An 18,752-nucleotide genomic window follows, 5' to 3' on the forward strand; every position below is an offset into this window, starting at 1 on the left:
CAATAAATGTTTTTAAGGAAAGTCACTTGCTTTGTCATACATCTTCATGCAAGGCGATTTGCAGGCTTTCTAGTCAATAGCATCTCCACCTACAAAGCCATGGCATGGTGGGTTCACTTCCGCCTTTCTCGAATCTAATTTTCTTTGCATAATTCTCTTTGATGTATGTATTTCATCATCACGATTTTCAGGTTTCTTGGAAACAACAGCTTGTCCGATACACTGCCATCCCAAAAAAGCTATAAACTTCTTAATGTGTATGTTCATCTGACTCATTTTTACTGAACTTGTAGCTTTAATATGTATTTTGATGCAATATTGAGTTGAATTCCAGTCTCTAACTCTGATACCAATTAATTTCTTTTTGCTACTTTGTTTTGCAGGTTTTAGGCATGGATGAATGGGAGCTAGATTGATGGATTTTATTTATTTTTTAAACTATTCAATTTATTATTGTAAATATTATTGGCAGCAGCTCTAGTACAGTAGAGAAGGGAAATGGCCACAACATCAAACAAAGAAGCCTCCATCTACTTGCTTATAAGTTGCTTTGTAAGCCATAACCCATCCTACCAATGCAACAGCCATTTTTTTTTGGCTTGCAAATTCGTGCGCCACATCAGCACATAAGGTGGCATGCCTAATGCTAACCTTTTACTCAGTGGCATCAAATGAATGGCTAAGATGAAAACTGTCAAGGAGTTTTTTGGGGGCACATCCATGGGTGGATGCAACAGACAAATGGTCTGGATTACCAAACAAAGGGCCGCACTTTGGGAAATCCAGAAGGCCTGTAATGTCCCTGGATGAAGGTTGTGTACCATATGGTTCCGATAAATGCACATGAAGGTTGGAGGAGTGCACATGAAGGTTGGAGGAGTGTTGGGTTGCATGTGAAAGGGCCACATAGGCATGCATTTATTTATTATTATTATTATTTTAATAGGAAAACAATCACTAGGCACTATCTACTTCCTAAGAAGAATGTGAAATCAGGTGGACCTTGACAAAAGGGTCAATGATAAGGTCCATCCATCTGTAGGCATTATAAAACTGGCATTATAAAATTCGAATACCACAACGAACCGCTAGAAAGGCGTATAAATTGCTAGTAAATCCCACATGAAGTGGCGGCCAGCACAACCGCCAGTAAATCCCACATGAAGCGGCAGCCAGCACAACTGCCAGTAAATCCCACATGAAGCAGCGGCCAGCACAATCACCGGTAAAGGAAGTTGACTGTCGGTAAAGCCTTTACCGACGCAGGCTTTACCGGCTGTTAGCTGACCACGGGCAAAGGCTTTGCCGGCGGTCAAAACCGCCGGTAAAGGCCAGTTTTCTTGTACTGCTACTCCATATTCCTTGGGGGTATGGATGCAAACCGTTCCTCCATGCACAATTTCTAGACAATCAACATTTATTAAGAGAAAAAAAAACAATAATCTAGGACAAACACATTTAAGGCATCTGCTGCCTCAACAGTACATTAACTCAAGAAGTAAACATTAATACATGATAGATAATCTGTTCATACAGATGTATTAACTAATCACCAGTTACAATCGAACATTGAGATAACCGGAAGGCTTTTGGTACTGTCTAAGATATTATGCAGCACTTGGAAGCATAGCTTTAATTGAAAAGAGTACTTGATCACAAACTCCACAGTACATGTAATACTAAAACTGTAAAGTTACTGCAAAGAAAAGCAATAAGCATGAATACAGATAGACATATCTGCATAGGCACATATATTAGTTGTGTTCAATGCGGGATTCAACATCAACATTCCCAGCATTAACGTTGGTTGAATCCATTAAAAGTAACTTGATTGTATATATACCTATATATATAGGTTTCCTAGCCAACCGTCTAATGAAACGGAAGAAATGTGCTGCAAAGAGTAGACCATTCAACCCCAACCATACAAGGATTGACAAGCCAAGTATAACGATCCAATCATCAATCTGGGTTACACAATCGGAGACAACTATATAGGCTAGGAAATAAGTAATGATCAAGGAAGACACAGCCAACCATGTGATGATCATCAAGGTCCACATAAAAATCCGTCGCTTTAGATGGAAACCACTTACTAGCAATAAGATTATGCCCGAAGATGACAGGAACGCTATCGAATTGAAAATTGAGAACGATATATATCCACGTGGACAGTAAATAGCCATGATCGACTGCCCTGCTGTGTTAATAGGATCGGATGGAGCAGGGCTTGTAGGATACCCCACCTGAGGCGGATCCGACGTATCCACTTGCATAAGCCCACCGGGAGGCGTGAATCCAGCTTGAAATGTTACCGTAGCGATCAATACTGCCACCACCATTATACTACTCCTTATCTCGTTCAACCAGTCACCGTGCTTCTTCCACTTCTCATTTCTAGAACACAATGGTTTAATTGTCCAATCGTCTCTTGTGGGATGCAGGGCTCCAGCACCTCGGAGGATCCCTTCAAGTTTCATATCCTTCAATTCTCCACGGTTTTGGAGTAAAATATCCAAGGCCGTGAAACCGTGTGCATTCAAGGCATTCACCTCTACCCTCATCACGGTCTTTCGGACCAAAAACTCTGTGAGCTGCACAGTCATTGTGGTTATTTCTTCCCTATAAAAAAAAACAACAAAAGAAAATACCCGTGCTCTCAGAGATTGCATTGGGACACCGACAATCACGCATGATATAGACTTTAAAGTAAGTTCAACATAGATTCTTTGGAATACTATATATATATATATATATATATATATATGGGAAAAGGTACTATGCGCTCGACCTCACGATAAGCTCCCGTGAGGTTGAGCTGTGTGGGCCCCCACCGTGATGCGTGTCGACCATCAACACCGTGCATTTGATGGGTCCCCTCTAAATTATGGGATATCCCAAACATCAGCCGCATACGGAACTCAGGTGGGCCATACCATCTAAAATCATGTGAAGACACCGTTAAAACATATAAAAGCACTTGGTGGGGCCCACCTGAGTTTTGAATACTGCTGAAACTTGGTCTGAACCCTCATCCAAGTGGGACACACATAATGGATGGGCTGGATTTGCAAACCACATCTCGGTGGACCCAAAAAATGATTATGAATATTTTAATGGTGCACAGCCCCTCCCCACTTCTGTATGTGGTGTGGCCCAAAAAGTCACGGATTGACTTGATTTTTGATATTTAGGCCCACGATGAAATGGTGCATCTGACTGTTGGGGTAGATGTTCGAAACGCGTCACGGTGGGGCCCACACAGCTCGACCTCATGGGACGGACTCATGAGGTCGAGCGCATAGTACCTTTTCCCTCTATATATCGCTATTCTAACGATCATAACTGTATAATCATTATAGTCATTAGTCTTTATTTAAGACGGTCCAGATCATTTTCATAATTTATTTTTAAAATCTCATCATATATTCCTTATAAAAGAAATCTTAACCATCCCATAGTTCTCCGTGAAAGGGGTGGCTACAAAAGTAAGGACAAATCATAGATGGATTGGATGATGCAATCAGTGTTATTTTTTCTAGTGGCCTATAAAATAGGCTCTGGTATTAATAGACCGTTCGGATAGTTCGATGGGACTAAGTGGGAGGAGCAACTAGGAGCACTATATCTTGCGTTGCTTCCAGAGTAACAGATCATTCTTTTAAAAAATCAAAAGTGCCGAGTACGTAAGCAGCATTTATAACAATTGTTGGATTAGCAGTAAGAACTATGAAGGAGGAAGATCCAGTCCATTGATTTGATGGCTCCCATCATGGATCTATCATGCCCTAAAACTAGAAAATGGAAAGATTCTAGCCATCCAATTTTTCGCCAATTGGGGACAGTTGGCATATTTTTTACTGTTCATTGCCAGCAGATTGAAAAGTTGGAACCATCCAACTTAGTAATCAAGGTCTTCACCAAAAGGGCCATCTAATGTGGGACTACTTGTTACCATGGGTTTTAGTCGTCTAGAGACGGGCTTTGGAAATCAGCGGAAGCTGTCGATAGTCCAATGTCACAAGCACATGCATTTAGTTGTTCACGGCTTAGAAGGTTTTAACCAGATTTTCTTCCACAATACATCTGTTTCATCAATTGTAGCCACCTTGATTACTAGACCGATCTAATTCTTGGGACATAACATCTACATAGCTGGAACCCTGAAGGATGGATTGGATCTAATACCTACGTGCCATGCAGGTACATATGGCCACATGTAAATGAATTGCCTTTGCATGTGTGTGGGTAAACAGCATCCAAAGGACTTTGGTTATTGTAGATGAACCATAATTATATATATCAATCTAGAAATGATGGGCCACTTTATGTTGAGTGTGTAGGGAAATAAATTCACCATCATTTGATCTTTAACATTTAGGGCTCATTTAGACAACTTATTTGGTCTTTAACATTTAGGGCATAATTAGCCAACTCATTAGGGACCTACTTATAGATTATAAAAATAGTGTTTACCGTAATATATTATGCTAATGAAAGGTATTTGAAATACCCATTATTATAATTTTGATACATTTCTTAAATTGAGATAACATAATTTACTATCAAGTCATTCTACTATCAACTTTCACACCTCTCTTTCATCCTCTCCCCTCATCTCCTTCAGTCCTTCATTTCAATTGGCTATTATAACTGGACCTACATCATCTATACTCCAATCAATAACTGAACCCCATATAATCACCCATATAATCAATGTGTACCCTTAATTTTAATATGCACCATTGGACAATTAGTGTTGACGGCTTTCGTTATCCCCCTCCCATTCCCTGGACCAACCAACCTGTAATGACTTTTAAGAGTGATTGGGCCCAAATTGTATTGACATCCATCATCAATGATATGATTAGAATGAAATTATGGATGGATAGTCCCATTGGGCCAATATTGCAGATTAATAGAATGATTAGACTGACGTCAGACTGAAATTATGGATGAATGGTCTGGTTGGGCCAATCTTAAAGATTAATTGAATAATTAGACTAATGTCAGAGCCAAATTGTCTTATTCAAACTTTTTCTTAAGATGATCAATTTAATTGGACCAATGGAAAAGATGAATAACATGATTTGGTTGAAATTGGAAATGAATGGTTCAATTGGTTGATATGGAAGTGGAATGGTCTCATTGCGCCAATATTGAAGATTAATAGTCTTATTGAATATCAAACATAAACAATATGATTAGAGCAAAATTGTAGAAAAATGGTACGGTTGGGCCAATATTGAAGATCAATGGTTCCATTAGGTGATCAACAATATAATCTAATCAATGTCAAAGCCGAAGGATCCAATTAGAATGATATTAAAGATGACCATTTTGATTATGCTACAATGAAGATTAGTTAATAATTGAATTAATATCAAAGATCAATAGTCTAGTTGGGGATTAATGGTTTCATTGGGCCTATATTGAAGATGAATGCTTCGATTGAATTGATGTTGGAGACAAATGGTCTAATTCATATCATATTACAAATAGACAGTCTGGTTGGGGGCAACATCAAAGATAAATCATCTAGTGTGCAGTAATTGAAGATAAATGGTATGATTGGCCCTAATTGAAGATGTGTTGTATGATTAAACAAACATTGAATATCAATGGTTGATTGGGCGACTATTAGAGGCCCGTTTAATTTGGCCAAAATTAGAGATATGTGATGCAAACGGTTGGATATTGAAGAACAACAATTTAATAGACTTGATACTGAAGAGATCAACTATATGAGTGGACTGAGAATGATCTGATTAGGCAAAAAATGGATATGAAAAGTTTGATTAATCAAATATTGAAGAGAAATCTTAGGTACTATATCTTACCATATATAGAGATTTCGTCATTAGATTATGTTGATTGGACCTCATACATCATCGTGATGACAAAAAATCTTTTGATCAATCAACATGACATTGGTTCATTGCACATGAAAAGGTGTTATCATAGAGTAAGCCAGTGAAGTGAACGATTGGATCATTGCTTCAAGGTCTTCAAATTACAAGACTTGTGGCAAACTATAGTTTATACACCTTCAGCCGTATGATGGAAATAGGTTGGGGGTGAGCACAGATAACGTCAAGCATGTGCAAGAAGTAGAAATCACTACAATGTTTGGCAATGGCCATGTTCTTTGGGAAATACTTTATGTCACCTTCTTGCTTAAGTTTTGCTTAGCTTTTAGGCTTAGGTTAGTTTGCTTCGTTCTTTCAATCCAACTTTGGATTATGAACATAATAAGGACATCAGACTATCATATATGGTCTACCAGAGGAGGAGGATGGCCCTAATTTCATTGCAGATGTATGATCCATATATAGGGCCCACCAGTGGGCCATTTTGAAGACTTCACATGTATAATATGTGCATTTGTAAGACCCCATAATGGGAAGATGTATGTGTGTTGTGATCATAAGAGTTTTGAACCATTGGATCATGCCCGTTGGCCCATTTGATCACCATATCATCATCTGCGGGCCATTAAACTATTGATCTTCTTAGATTTTGGACCACATGGGTATCTAGTAGTAGGTGTTTATATTTTCATATTTTTTTGGATGTGATTAGTGGTTTGGATTAAGTTTGATAGTTTACAATTCTTAATTTTTAGTGTTCACTTTATTTCAAAGGGCAAGATTTATTTTTTTTAGTTTTCATTCTTCTTCTTTGTCTTCATCCAAAAAAGGAAAAACCCTTAGAAACCCTCCTTTTCTTTGATCCTCTAATTCCTTCATCCTGAACAACCCAAGAGAATCCATTAATACAACCTCTTCCAAGGTCGTATGCGCACATGCACACACGTATGAGGGTGCACATGTGGCAACTGGTGTGCTATTCTCTTCTTTACTCTTTGTTTCCTCACAAAAATCACTTTTATGAAACCCTAACCCATCCCAAATCCAAAGCCTAATCTAATTTTTCTTAATTTATAAATTGTGAGTTTCTAATTTTGAACCTAAGCCCAAATTGGGTTCCAAAACCTGAAATCTAGAATCTATTTGTATGTTGGGATTCTTTTTCCTATGCTTGAACAACATTCCCACATCTCATATGGCCTTTTCCTTCATGATTTTATATTTATTATGTAGGGTGGGATGATGACTTTTCATTGGAACCTAAATAATTAAGTATGAAAATTTCTAATTTGTGGAAGAATGATTGATTTTTATACCTGATTTATTTTATAAGAATTTCAACTTTGATATTTACTAGTAAATCTCATCATAACGCATTCATCATGCATTGATTTTGGTATCAGAGCTTCGGTCTAGCGTAAGATAGGTGTTTGATGTAATTCTTAACATATTGTATAGCATATATGTTGCATATAACTTCTTGTTGAATCTTCTGTTTTGGTATCCTAAAAGTTCTATAATGTTGGAATTTCTAGATTTAGTGATTTTAAAGGCATCTAGTTGTTGGGTTTTCAGTTTTAGCAAAATTTGGAGCATCCTAGGGCTGTCTAAAGGGTTAAAATACGTAGAGTCATCATACATAAAGTATAGGTGCATGATATTGTAGTGCCTAGGTATAGAAGTTATCTTTTGTCATATCATAACCTTCGTCTTTGTCTAGTAGTCATTAGGGTTGTGTATAGTAGGGTTCTTAGTGTATGCACACTCGCACAGGTCGTGGCTTTTGTCTTTCTCCCATGATGAACATGGAACAACTTGTCAAGGCTATTGAAAATATCAACCGCCACCTCACAAATATTGAAAACAACCAGTAGACCACTGTGACCCAGATAATCTCTAGTGCCCAATGCATAACTCAGTGGGAAGCATCCTGTAAGGCTAACTCCAATATTAGGGATGATCGTCATTCTCAAGCTGACGAATAAGTTGAACTTGGGTATGATAAGGAAGAGCTTGTTAGGGGGCATGTGAAGTACCAGCGTCAGGGATTAGGCCATTTGGGGGGGGGGGGGGGCAACTACCCCGTCGAGAGTTCTAAGATCATTATTATCCTAAGGATAGTGTGATGAAGAGTGTTAATGTTGACGCCCCTAGTTTTGATGGTTGCTTAGACCTTAAGATTTTTTTGGATTGCTTAACAGACATGGACCACTTCTTCAAGTGGTATGATATGCCTGAACAATTTCGAGTCAAATTCTTTAAGATAAAATTAATGGGTTAGTGAAGCTGTTCTGGACTAACGTTGAGCGTACCATGGAAAGATATGAAAAAGAGCCCGTTGCATTCTAGGCTAAGATGAAGGAGGTCCTGAAGTAGAAGTACCTCCCACTTTCCTACTACTAGAAGATGTTGGATCGATGCCAATCCCTTAGATAGGGAACTATGCCTGTGATAGAATACATTGCCAAGTTTGACAAGTATATATACGATGCAATGTAACGTCTAAGAAGACACCGTCGTGACGTTATCTCGATTTAGAACCGGCCTCTGATCCGAGCTTTAGGGTGAGCTCATTCTTCACAATGTAAGTACCTTACAGCATCCCAATCAGATATTGCAGGAACTGGAGTAGTATGTTAAACCCCAGTTCGTGAAGCGGGTTCATACGAATGTTAGGCTCACTCCTTTTGGAGCTAAGCCATGCATTAGTAGTGAAACTAAGGCCTTCACTAGTACACAATCCAGTCACAGAGATGTTAAAGGAAAAGGGTAGCCTATAACTCTTATCCTCATGTTCATGACATATAGGCCATTTGAGTCAGCAATTACATTTGTACATCATATCTATGATTTACATGCTGAGATCTAAAGAAGGATTAATGAACAACATAAAAGTCATGTTGTTTCTCACCAAAGGTTCAAGTAATTTTAAATAAGTGATGGTTAGTATACGAATAAAGCAGTTTTTCCAAGGATTTATTAAAATGTTACATGCTCGTAGTGCAGGTCCCTGTAAAATCTTGCAAAGAATGGGCCCTAATGTGCATGTGGTGGATTTTCCATCTAACATGGGCATTAATTGCACAATCAATATAGATTATCTGATGTCTTGTGATGAACCTATTAATGCACCCACTAGGCCTACTATAAATCCCAGTGTACCAGATTTGTCCCTGAGTTATTAACCTTTGCCTAGCCACTAATCCCATCCTTCACCATCTATACCATCATTACCTAAGAAAAGAGAAGATGGAGGATGTGTTAGATCACCACATGGTTTCCACAAGACAAGGGAGGTTTCAAATTTTTCTTATCAAATGGAAGAACAGACCAACTTCAGACTACACGTGGATCATAGAGGAGGAGTTTTAAAGATTGGACCTTGATCTTCTCAAGCGATTTCATAGTTCTTCTTCACAAGAGGTGAATCTTTCTTAGCCCGAGAGGATTGATGAAGACATCAGATCATCATATAGGGTCTACCAGAGGAGGAGGGCCTTAGTTTCATTGTGAATGGATGATCCATACATGGGGACCACCAGCAGGCCATTTTAAAGACCCCACATGCGTAGTACGTGCATATGAAAGATCTCACACTAGGAATATGCATGTGAGATGCAATCATAGGAGCATTGGACCATTGGATCGTGCCCGTTGGCTCATCTGATCACCAAATCATATCTGTGGGGCATTGGACCGTTGATCTTCTTAAAATTTAGAGCACATGGGTACCTAGTAGTAGGCATTTATGTTTCATATGTATTTCTGGACTTGATTAGTAGTTTGGATTAGGATTTTGTAGTTTAGAATTCTTATTTTTTAGTATATACTTTATTTCAACAGATAATGGATATTTTTATAAATTTCAGCATCTAGCGTGAGCCCATGTTTTTTAAGAAAATACAAGAGAGAATTCTCTCTTTCATTTCTTATGCATGTGATTTGCAGGTAAATATATTCTTAAAGATCTCCATGGATTAGAGAGGGTGCGAAGCTCGAGGGGGATCATCTCTTCTTATCTTTTCTTCTTCTCCAAGGTAAGCTTCTAAGTTTCATTCTTCTTCTTTCTTTTCATTCAAAAACCAAAAAAAAAAAAAAAAACCCTAGAAATATTCATTTTCTTCGATCATCTTCTTCCTTCAACCTAAACAACCTAAGAGAATCCATCCATATGACCTTTCTTAAGGCCGTAAGCACGGGTGTGTGAATGCACGTGTGTGGGTGCACACGTGGTAGCCCTTCTGCTATTTTTCCCCCTTTTGTTTCCTCACAAAAACCTCTTTTATGAAACCGTAACCCCTCCCAAATCTAAAGCCTAATCTAATTTTTACCAATTTATAAACCTTAAGTTTCTAATTTTCAACCTAAGCCCGAATTGGGTTCCAAAACTTTAAATCTGGAATTTATTTGTATGTTGGGATTCTTTTTCCTATGCTCGAACAAGGTTTCTACATCTCACATGGTCTTTTCTTTCATGATTTTATATCTGTTATGTAGTGTGGGATGATGACTTTTACTTGGAACAAGAATTATTAAATCTGAAATTTTCTAATTTTGTGGAAGAATGATTGAATTTTATACTTGCTTTATTTTGTGAAAATGTAAACTTTGATCTTTGTTAGTAAATACCATCATAAAGCATTCATCCTGCATCAGAACAATAGTGTTAGTTGTTGCTCCCATTGGGGCTTGCTTAGTGTAGAAATTGCAGTTATGAGAGAATTTCTTTTAATAAAGAGTCTAGTTTCTCATGAAGAAAACTGAGCTATCAAGCTTTCATTTGGGGCACGCCGGTAAGAAATGTTTTTACTCGGGGGTTAGGAATCTCACTCTTTTATACAAGATTCCTAGTCTCTGGTTTATCTCCACCATTGCAACAATCCCATTCTTCCCTTTAAAACTATGCTAGAAAGATCCAAGAGTGAAGTTTAAATTTTTAATATGATGCAATAATGTAAACAAGAACAGAAATTCAAGGTACACGAGTTCTCGCCGTCTAAACTAAGTGATTCAACTAGTGTAAGTAAGATGGATACTTTCAGTTCCTAATTACTTCTAATGAAGATAGATGGTGAAAAATAATGTAATATAGATGTCATTGCCAATTTGTGTTGGCTGTATTAGCCAGAGTTTTTCCTTGGCTTTATAAAGCCTAAGATTCTAACTTTACTGGACACGTGAAAATTGAGAAGAGAAACTTTCCTATTTTTTACTGTTGCTTACAAGCTCACTGACTTTGCTTTTCTTGCTACAACCGGATACACAATATGCCAATTTATAGGCATTTGAATGTAATGTGAAGAGACAAAACTGCCTCTACAAGGAGCTTCCAACATAAAATATTCCTAGAAAATACACAAGCATTTTTCATCTTCCAAAATAGCCATGGGAAGTGTTGCAGAGCTTTGGAAGATGAACAGTCACAGTAAATGCTGGTTTTTGGTTTGCAATTCCAACACTCCTCTTCAAACCAAAACCGGCTTCATCCGAGCATCGTTCTTAGTCGTTTAAATGCATCTATCGATAATGTCTTTGTGAAAATATCTGACACCTGTTCCGTAGTATGAAAATACTCTAATTTCATTATTTTCTACTTCACGTGATCTCTCAGAAAATGATATCGGGTATCAATGTGTTTGCTTCTTCCATGTTGCACTGGATTTTTGGCTAGCTCGATTACCGACTTGTTATCTACATATATGACTGTGGATCCTTCCTGCGGATGCTTCAGCTCCTTTAGCAGGTTTCTTAACCAGATTCCCTCACAGATAGTGGACGATGCTGCCACGTACTTTGCTTCACATGTGGACAGGGCGACCACACTCTGCTTCTTCGAATTTCATATGAAAGCAGTCGTTCCAAGATAGAATACATAGCCAGTGGTGCTCTTTCTTTCATCCTGGTCACCTCCCCAATCACTGTCTGAGTATCCATACAGTATTACTTTATCATCGTATGGATAGAAAAGACCGAATTTCATTGTTCCTTTGACATACCTGAGGATTCTTTTTGTGGCTAGCCAGTGTGATTCTTTTGGTGCTTCCATGTACCTACTTAGAAGCCTAACACTGTAGATGATATCCAGCCTTGTGATTGTGAGGTACCTTAGGCTTCCAATCAGACTCTTGAACATAGTCGAGTCAACGCTTCTTCCTTCTCCGTCTTTTATCAGTTTTAAGCCTGTTGCTACAGGCGTGCTTAGGGTATTGTAATTAGCCATCATGAACTTTTCAAGCAATTCCTTCGCATACTTCTTCTGAGGTATATAGATGCTACCATGTTGTTGCTTCACTTCAATGCCCAGAAAAAAAGACATCAGACCTCCGTCAGTCATCTCGAACTCCTTAAACATGGCCTTCTTGAATTCATCAAACATTGGTTGGTTGTTTCCTGTAAACAACAAATCATCAACATATAGGCATGCTATAAGCATATCGCCATGAGCATTCTTCTTGATGTAAATTGCATGCTCATATGGACATTGGGCGAAGCCGTTCTCTTGAAGATAGTTGTCGATGTGTGCATTCTGAGCATGTGGAGCTTACTTCAACCCATAGAGAGCTTTCTTTAGTTGATTCACCTTGTGTTCCTCCCCTTACATAACAAAGCCTTCAGGTTGGTCAACATAGACCTCTTCTTCCAGAATTTCATTCAGGAATGTAGATTTCACATCCAGTTGGTAGATCATCTAATTGTGATGGACTGTAAGGGAGATAATCATCCTCACAGTGTCAAGGCGAGCAACAGGAGCGAAGACTTCTTCATAGTCTACCTCGTACTTCTGTTTGTAGCCCTTTGCTATGAGCCTTGCCTTGTAGCAATCAATCTCACTATCAGTATTTCGCTTGATCTTGTACACCCATTTGACGCCAATAGTTTTCTGGCCATTAGGAAGCGTAGTCGGCTCCCATGTGTCATTTTTCTCAATGGCATGAATTTCTTCTTTCATAGCAATTCTCCAACATTCTTCTTTTATGGCCTCCTGAAATGTCAGAGGCTCATGATCTGTATACAGGCAGAAAAGATTGACCTCGTTTGCTCATAGATGTTGCTTAAGCTTTTCATTTTTATAGGTACCATGGGTGAGGACGAGCTGACCGAATTTTGACTTGATGGAGTGCTTTAAGGAGTGATGGAATGTACTCCTGGACTTCTGTGTACTGATAATGCGGCTGAAGAAGGTGTTGCGGGCGTTTGCTCTTGATGGTTATGCCTTTCTTCATGTTCTTCTGTTTCGACTATAATATCTTTGGTTGATTCTTCATCGTTCCATTTCCAAGCTTCTTCCTCACTAAGGACCACATCTCTACTCACCACTACTTTATTGGTTAATGGATTGTTGAGCTTGTAGGCTTTAGATCCTTCACTGTATCCGATGAAGATGCATTTTTTGCCATGATCATCAAGCTTCTTTGTTCTTGCTTTTGGAACTTAAGCATAGGCAACGCACCTAAAGATCCTTAGGTGCGCCATGCTCGATTTGTAGCCACTCCAAGCCTCCTGTGGTGTCATGTTTCTGATACTTTTAGTTGGACAACGATTGAGCAGGTAGGCAGTACATGCAACTACCTCTGCCCAGAAGCTCTTTGGCAGACCTTTCTCCTTCAGTATGCTCCTCGTCATGTCGAGGATGGTGCGGCTTTTCCGTTCTGCAATGCCATTCTACTGTGGCGTGTAGGCTGTAGTGTATTGCTACTTGATGCCTTGTTCCCTACAAAAATCTCGAAATACATTTGAGGTGTACTATCCACCTTTATCAAATCTGAGTACTTTAATTTTGTGACCACTTTCAACTTCAACATGAGCTTTGAAAATTTTAAAGATAGTGAAAGCTAAAGATTTTTCTTTGATGCAATACACCCAAAGTTTTCTACTGAAATTATCAATGAAGGGAATAAAATATTTATTACCTCTAAGAGAGGGTGTTTCAAGTGGTCCTCAAATATCAGTGTGAACCAACTGAAGTGGTTCCTTTGCTCTTCTAGACACTCCATTTGGAAAGGAGCTCCTTTGTTGCTTGTCGAGTGTGCACGCCTCACACACATGTTCTGGAGCTTCAATAGTCAACAAGCCATGCACCATGCTTGATGAGGATAAGAATTTAAGACCACTGAAATGGAGATGCCCAAAGCGAAGATGCTATTTCCATAAATCATTCTTCACGAGTCCATAGAGGCACTTCTCAGCCTTTGTATTAATATGGAGCGAAAACATGCGATTCTTCGCCATTTGGACTTGAGCCACAAGTCTTCTGTGAGCATCTCTTATACAGAGAGAATAGTTCTCTATGTATATGACATACCCCTTCTCAAGGAGTTGGCCGATACGGAGGATGTTATTTTTCATAGTTGGTATGTAATATACATTAGAGATATAATTTGGCTCACCATTCTTCTGATAGATTTTAACTTTTCCTTTGCCTATCACGGGTACTTTGATGAGTCGCTCAAATTCACGTTGCCACGAACTCCTTCTGTGAGTTCCACGAACAGTTCTTTGTTACCACTTATGTGGTTGCTTGCACCAGTGTTTAGATACCACACATCTGGTCATTCGCATGCCTTTTCTTGTGCGAGGAGTGTGGAGTCTTCTTGTTCATGGTGTAATGCTTCAGTATAGTTGAATCGTTCATCTTGATCCACTTTGCTCTAACACTCAGAGGCATAATGGCCAAATTTCTTGCAATTGTAGCATTGAATATTTTTTGTGTTTCCACGACCACGTATGAATCGGCCTCTACCATATCCTCTTCCACGGAAACTGGTAAACTTTTGTTGACTTTGTTGATAGCTTGGATGATATCCACGCCTTCTGCCTCTTGCACGATTGCTAGTGCCACGACCCCCTCATTGTGTATGACCATTCTTTTGTTATTTTAGAGTCAACTTAGACTATAAGGCATGTTCAAGCATTGAACCAGCTTTCTTTTGCATTTGTTGCTCATGCACTTACAACGATCTCATCAGTTCTTCAATGGACAGTTTTTCCAAGTCCTTTGATTATTTGATCGCCACAACCACGTGCTCAAACTTTGTTGTGAGAGATCGTAGTGCCTTTACAATGACATGTATGTCTTCAACTTTTTCACCATTTCTTTTTAAATTGTTAATAATAACAATTAGACGGGAGAAGTAGTTAGAGATACTTTCACCTTCCTTCATGTGCGCCGCTTCAAAATTGACTCTTAGTGTTTGAAGACAAACCCGCTTCACTCGATCAACACCCTTGAAGATGGTGCCAAGAGTATCCCAAGCTTGCTTGCTTGATGTTGCTTCAGCAATTTTTTCAAAGGTTGATTCATCCAACCCTTGATAGAGGAGGAACAAAGCCTTGCTGTCTTTCTTCCTTTGATTTTTGAGAGTAGTCTTTTCTTCATTGGTGAAGGCAGCTTCTTCCTCCATAGTAGGTTCTACATACCCATCTGTGACGATCTCCCATAGTTCTTGCGACCCAAACAACGCCTTCATTTGGATGCACCACTTTTCATAGTTGTCCTTAGACAACTTAGGAACCTGTGGCTGGATTGTGCTGGCCATCTTTTCTATTTTTTAAAGAAGGAATGACTGATTTTTTTTCAAATGAAAGGAGAGAGAGATATGAAATAGAAAACAGATTTTTTAGCTAGAAAAGCTTTTGAAATCTGATTTTTTATTTTTTTCTTTTTTAGGCTGAAAAACAAAATTGCTGAAATCTGATTTTTTCGGCTGAAAAACTGCTGGAATTTGATTTTTTGAACAGATTTATTTATTTATTATTATTATTATTTTTATTTTTTTTTTCCGTTGGGAAAAATTTGCTGGCAACTTCAAGCAGCAAAATAAAAAAAACTTTGGCTCTGCAATATGAATTCTTTTTTTTTTTTTTCAAACAGATTTTTCTTCAGAGAAATCTGTATTTGGCTGTTAAAAATAATTGAAAACTTCTTCTAGAAAATGAAAATTGCTGCACCAGTTGTTGTGCAGGATCATGGAGGTGCAGGCAGAGGTAAGAGGCAGCAGTCAAGGGTGCAGAGAAGCACAGGGTACATTCACAGCTCTGTTGATACCAAGGATTCAGACGTTGAACCAGTTGGTAAATCTGATAATCAGCCACTCACCTTTGGATCGGTTGAGTTGGATGGGAGAAGCAATTTGAGAAACGAAAACCTAGGCATCAGTGAACACTTGCCGTCCCATTGGCAGCCCAAATCGCAAGCGTATTCAGCTCTGATACCAGTTTGTTGGCTGTATTAGCTAGAGTTTTTCCTTGGCTTTACAAAGCCTAAGATTCTAACTTTACTGGACACGTGAAAATTGAGAAGAGAAACTTTGCTATTTTTTACTGTTGCTTATAAGTTCACTGACTTTGCTTTTCTTGCTACAACTGAATACACAATATTCCAGCATTTGAATGTAATGTAAAAAGACAAAACTGCGCCTACTAGGAGCTTCCAACGTAAAATATTCCTAGAAAATAAACAAGCATTTTTCATCTTCCAAAACAGCTCCATGGGAAGGGTTGCAGAGCTTTGGAAGATGAACAGTCACAGTAAATGCCGGTTTTTGGTTTGCAATTCCAACAATTTGAAGAAGAATAAGATAAAGAGGAGAAAAGAGGATACTGACTTTGATATGCTTCTTAGCAACGGCAAGATGGAGGATAGTGTTGTGTTCATCATCCTTCATTTTCACAAACTCATTATCTTTCCCATCCTGTACACAATCTAAGAGCCACTTCACGGAGTCAAAGCGGTTATGATTCACACAAAGGTGCAAAATCGGCTCTCTTTGACTCGTTAAGACCCGAGTAGCTGCTCTCTTTTTATTAACTAACACCTTCACGACCTCCTCATGACCGTTGAGTGCTGCTACATGGAGAGGAATCCTTCCATGTTTATCACGAACAAGGCACATATCGGCGTCGAGCGCCAAAAGTTCTTTTACCATTTCTACATGCCCTTTTGCTGACGCCAAATGCAAAGACGAAGATCGTTCAGAGTCTAATACACGCGTGAGTTCCAGCTTTCTTCTTAAGATAATCTTTGCAAACTCGACGTGATCAAATAGAGCTGCTATGTGCAAAGGGGTCTCCGCAAAATCAGCTGCCCCATCGAGAATGTTAGCATTTCCTTCAAGCAATGTGGACAAGGAATCAACATCGCCCATTAGAGCTGCTTCGTGAAGCTTGGCATCCATTCTCTATCTCTCTCTCTCACAGACAATTAACTTCTTCTTGTGAAGCAAAGTGGTTTGAGATGAAGACTTCTACACTGACTCCGGCTATTTATATGGAATTTGTGAAGTCGGACGCGGTTTGGCTAGTGATATGACGGAAGCCAGTTGCGTACTACTGTGGGGCCCACCGTGATGTAAGGGTTTTATCCACGCCTTTCATCTACTTTCTCAGATAATTTTACGGCAGTATACCAAAAATGAGGTAGGTCGTTGCTCAGGACGCAACTGGCTTCCGCTAGTGACGCTGCAACTAGCGCTGGCTAATGGTCGGTGCTCCGTGTGGCCAACAATGATGTATGTGTTTTATGCACCTCGTCCATCCAATTTTCATTTTTAAAGATAATTTTAGCCATTTATCCCTAAAATTGGAAGCGGATTGGCTGGTGTACCATGAAATCGGATTGCGTGCTGTGTTACTCGGTAGGCTTTTATCGGACTGCGTAAACTCTGTTGGGCCCACAGTGAATGTATGTGGTTTATCCACGCCGTCCATCCGTTTTTTCAGCTCATTTCAAGTGTTGATCCCAAAACTGAAGCATATTAAAAACTCAATTGGACCAGGAAACATTGGGAATAATGATTTCCACCGTTGAAATTTTTCTTGGGCCTACAATGATGGTTTTTTTGTTATCCAACCTGTTTATAAGATCACACGGATATGGATGAAGGGAAAAAAATATAAATATCAGCTTGACACATAATTTCTGTGGCCCAAGTATTTTTCAATGGTATACATTGAATTCACACTATTTCCTGTGGTGTGGTTCACTTGAGCTTTGGATGTACTTTATTTCTTGTCTCAAGCCCTAAACTTATCTTATAAAATAGATGTACGGAGTGGATAAAATATATAGATTACAGTGGGCCCCACAGAGTTTACTCAGTACGCTTGGCATACCGTGTTACTTAGTACGCAATCCGCTTCTTTCTACCACACAACACCGATCTAGGGTGTGTTGATGTCACCAAGTTATGTGAGTCAACATATCCAAACCGTCTATCCATTTGGTGAGCCTGTGGTAAATCTTTAGCCGAAAAATAGAATAGATCTAAAGATCAAGTGGGCCACACTGCAAAAAGCAATGGAGGATTGAATGTCTACCATTGAAACCCTTATGGGGTCACAGAAGTTTTGAATCAATATGATATTTGTTTTTCCTCTTCATCCATGTCTTGTTTTACCTTATGGACAGATTGTACGGAAAATAAACGTTATGGTGGGCCCTCCTAACAGCGAGAATCATTGTCCCCACTGCTATTTGTTGTGTGGTCCAGTTGAGCTTTGGATATGAATATTTTTTAGCTCATGTGTAAATTGATTGCAAAAAAATAAATGAATCGGTGTGGATATAATAAATACATCATTTTGGTGCAATGTAACTTTGATCTCTTTTGAACCGTTCATACAACTCGAGCACTGTCTTTGCACGACACCTACCGAGACCAGCTCCAATTCTCAGGTGGACCATATCGGGAAAATAATAGGGATTGAATGTCCACAATTTAAAACCTTATAAGGCTAACTGTAATGTTTATTTGACATCTAACCTGTTGATTTTTTGTTTTTTATTTGTTTAACATACGCACACACACCACCACACACTCATGCCATGGTGGGATTTCACCACCTATGGGTACTCGAACCCTCAACCAGGTGTTGAAACTCCTA

General features: G+C 38.9%; 1 protein-coding gene across 1 annotated transcript; it reads right to left on the minus strand.

Moving 5' to 3' along the window:
* Nucleotides 1–1,088: 1,088 nt before the first annotated feature.
* LOC131255029 (uncharacterized) lies at nt 1,089–17,350 on the minus strand. The gene is made up of 3 exons (XM_058255726.1): nt 16,475–17,350; nt 2,285–2,594; nt 1,089–1,402 (listed from the first exon to the last, which is right to left on the minus strand). The coding sequence occupies exons 1-3, from the start codon at nt 17,042–17,044 to the stop codon at nt 1,089–1,091; spliced, it is 1,194 nt and encodes a 397-aa protein (XP_058111709.1). The 5' UTR covers nt 17,045–17,350.
* Nucleotides 17,351–18,752: the final 1,402 nt, after the last annotated feature.

This window comes from Magnolia sinica, chromosome 9, assembly GCF_029962835.1.
Source record: "Magnolia sinica isolate HGM2019 chromosome 9, MsV1, whole genome shotgun sequence".
Lineage (NCBI taxonomy): Eukaryota > Viridiplantae > Streptophyta > Magnoliopsida > Magnoliales > Magnoliaceae > Magnolia > Magnolia sinica.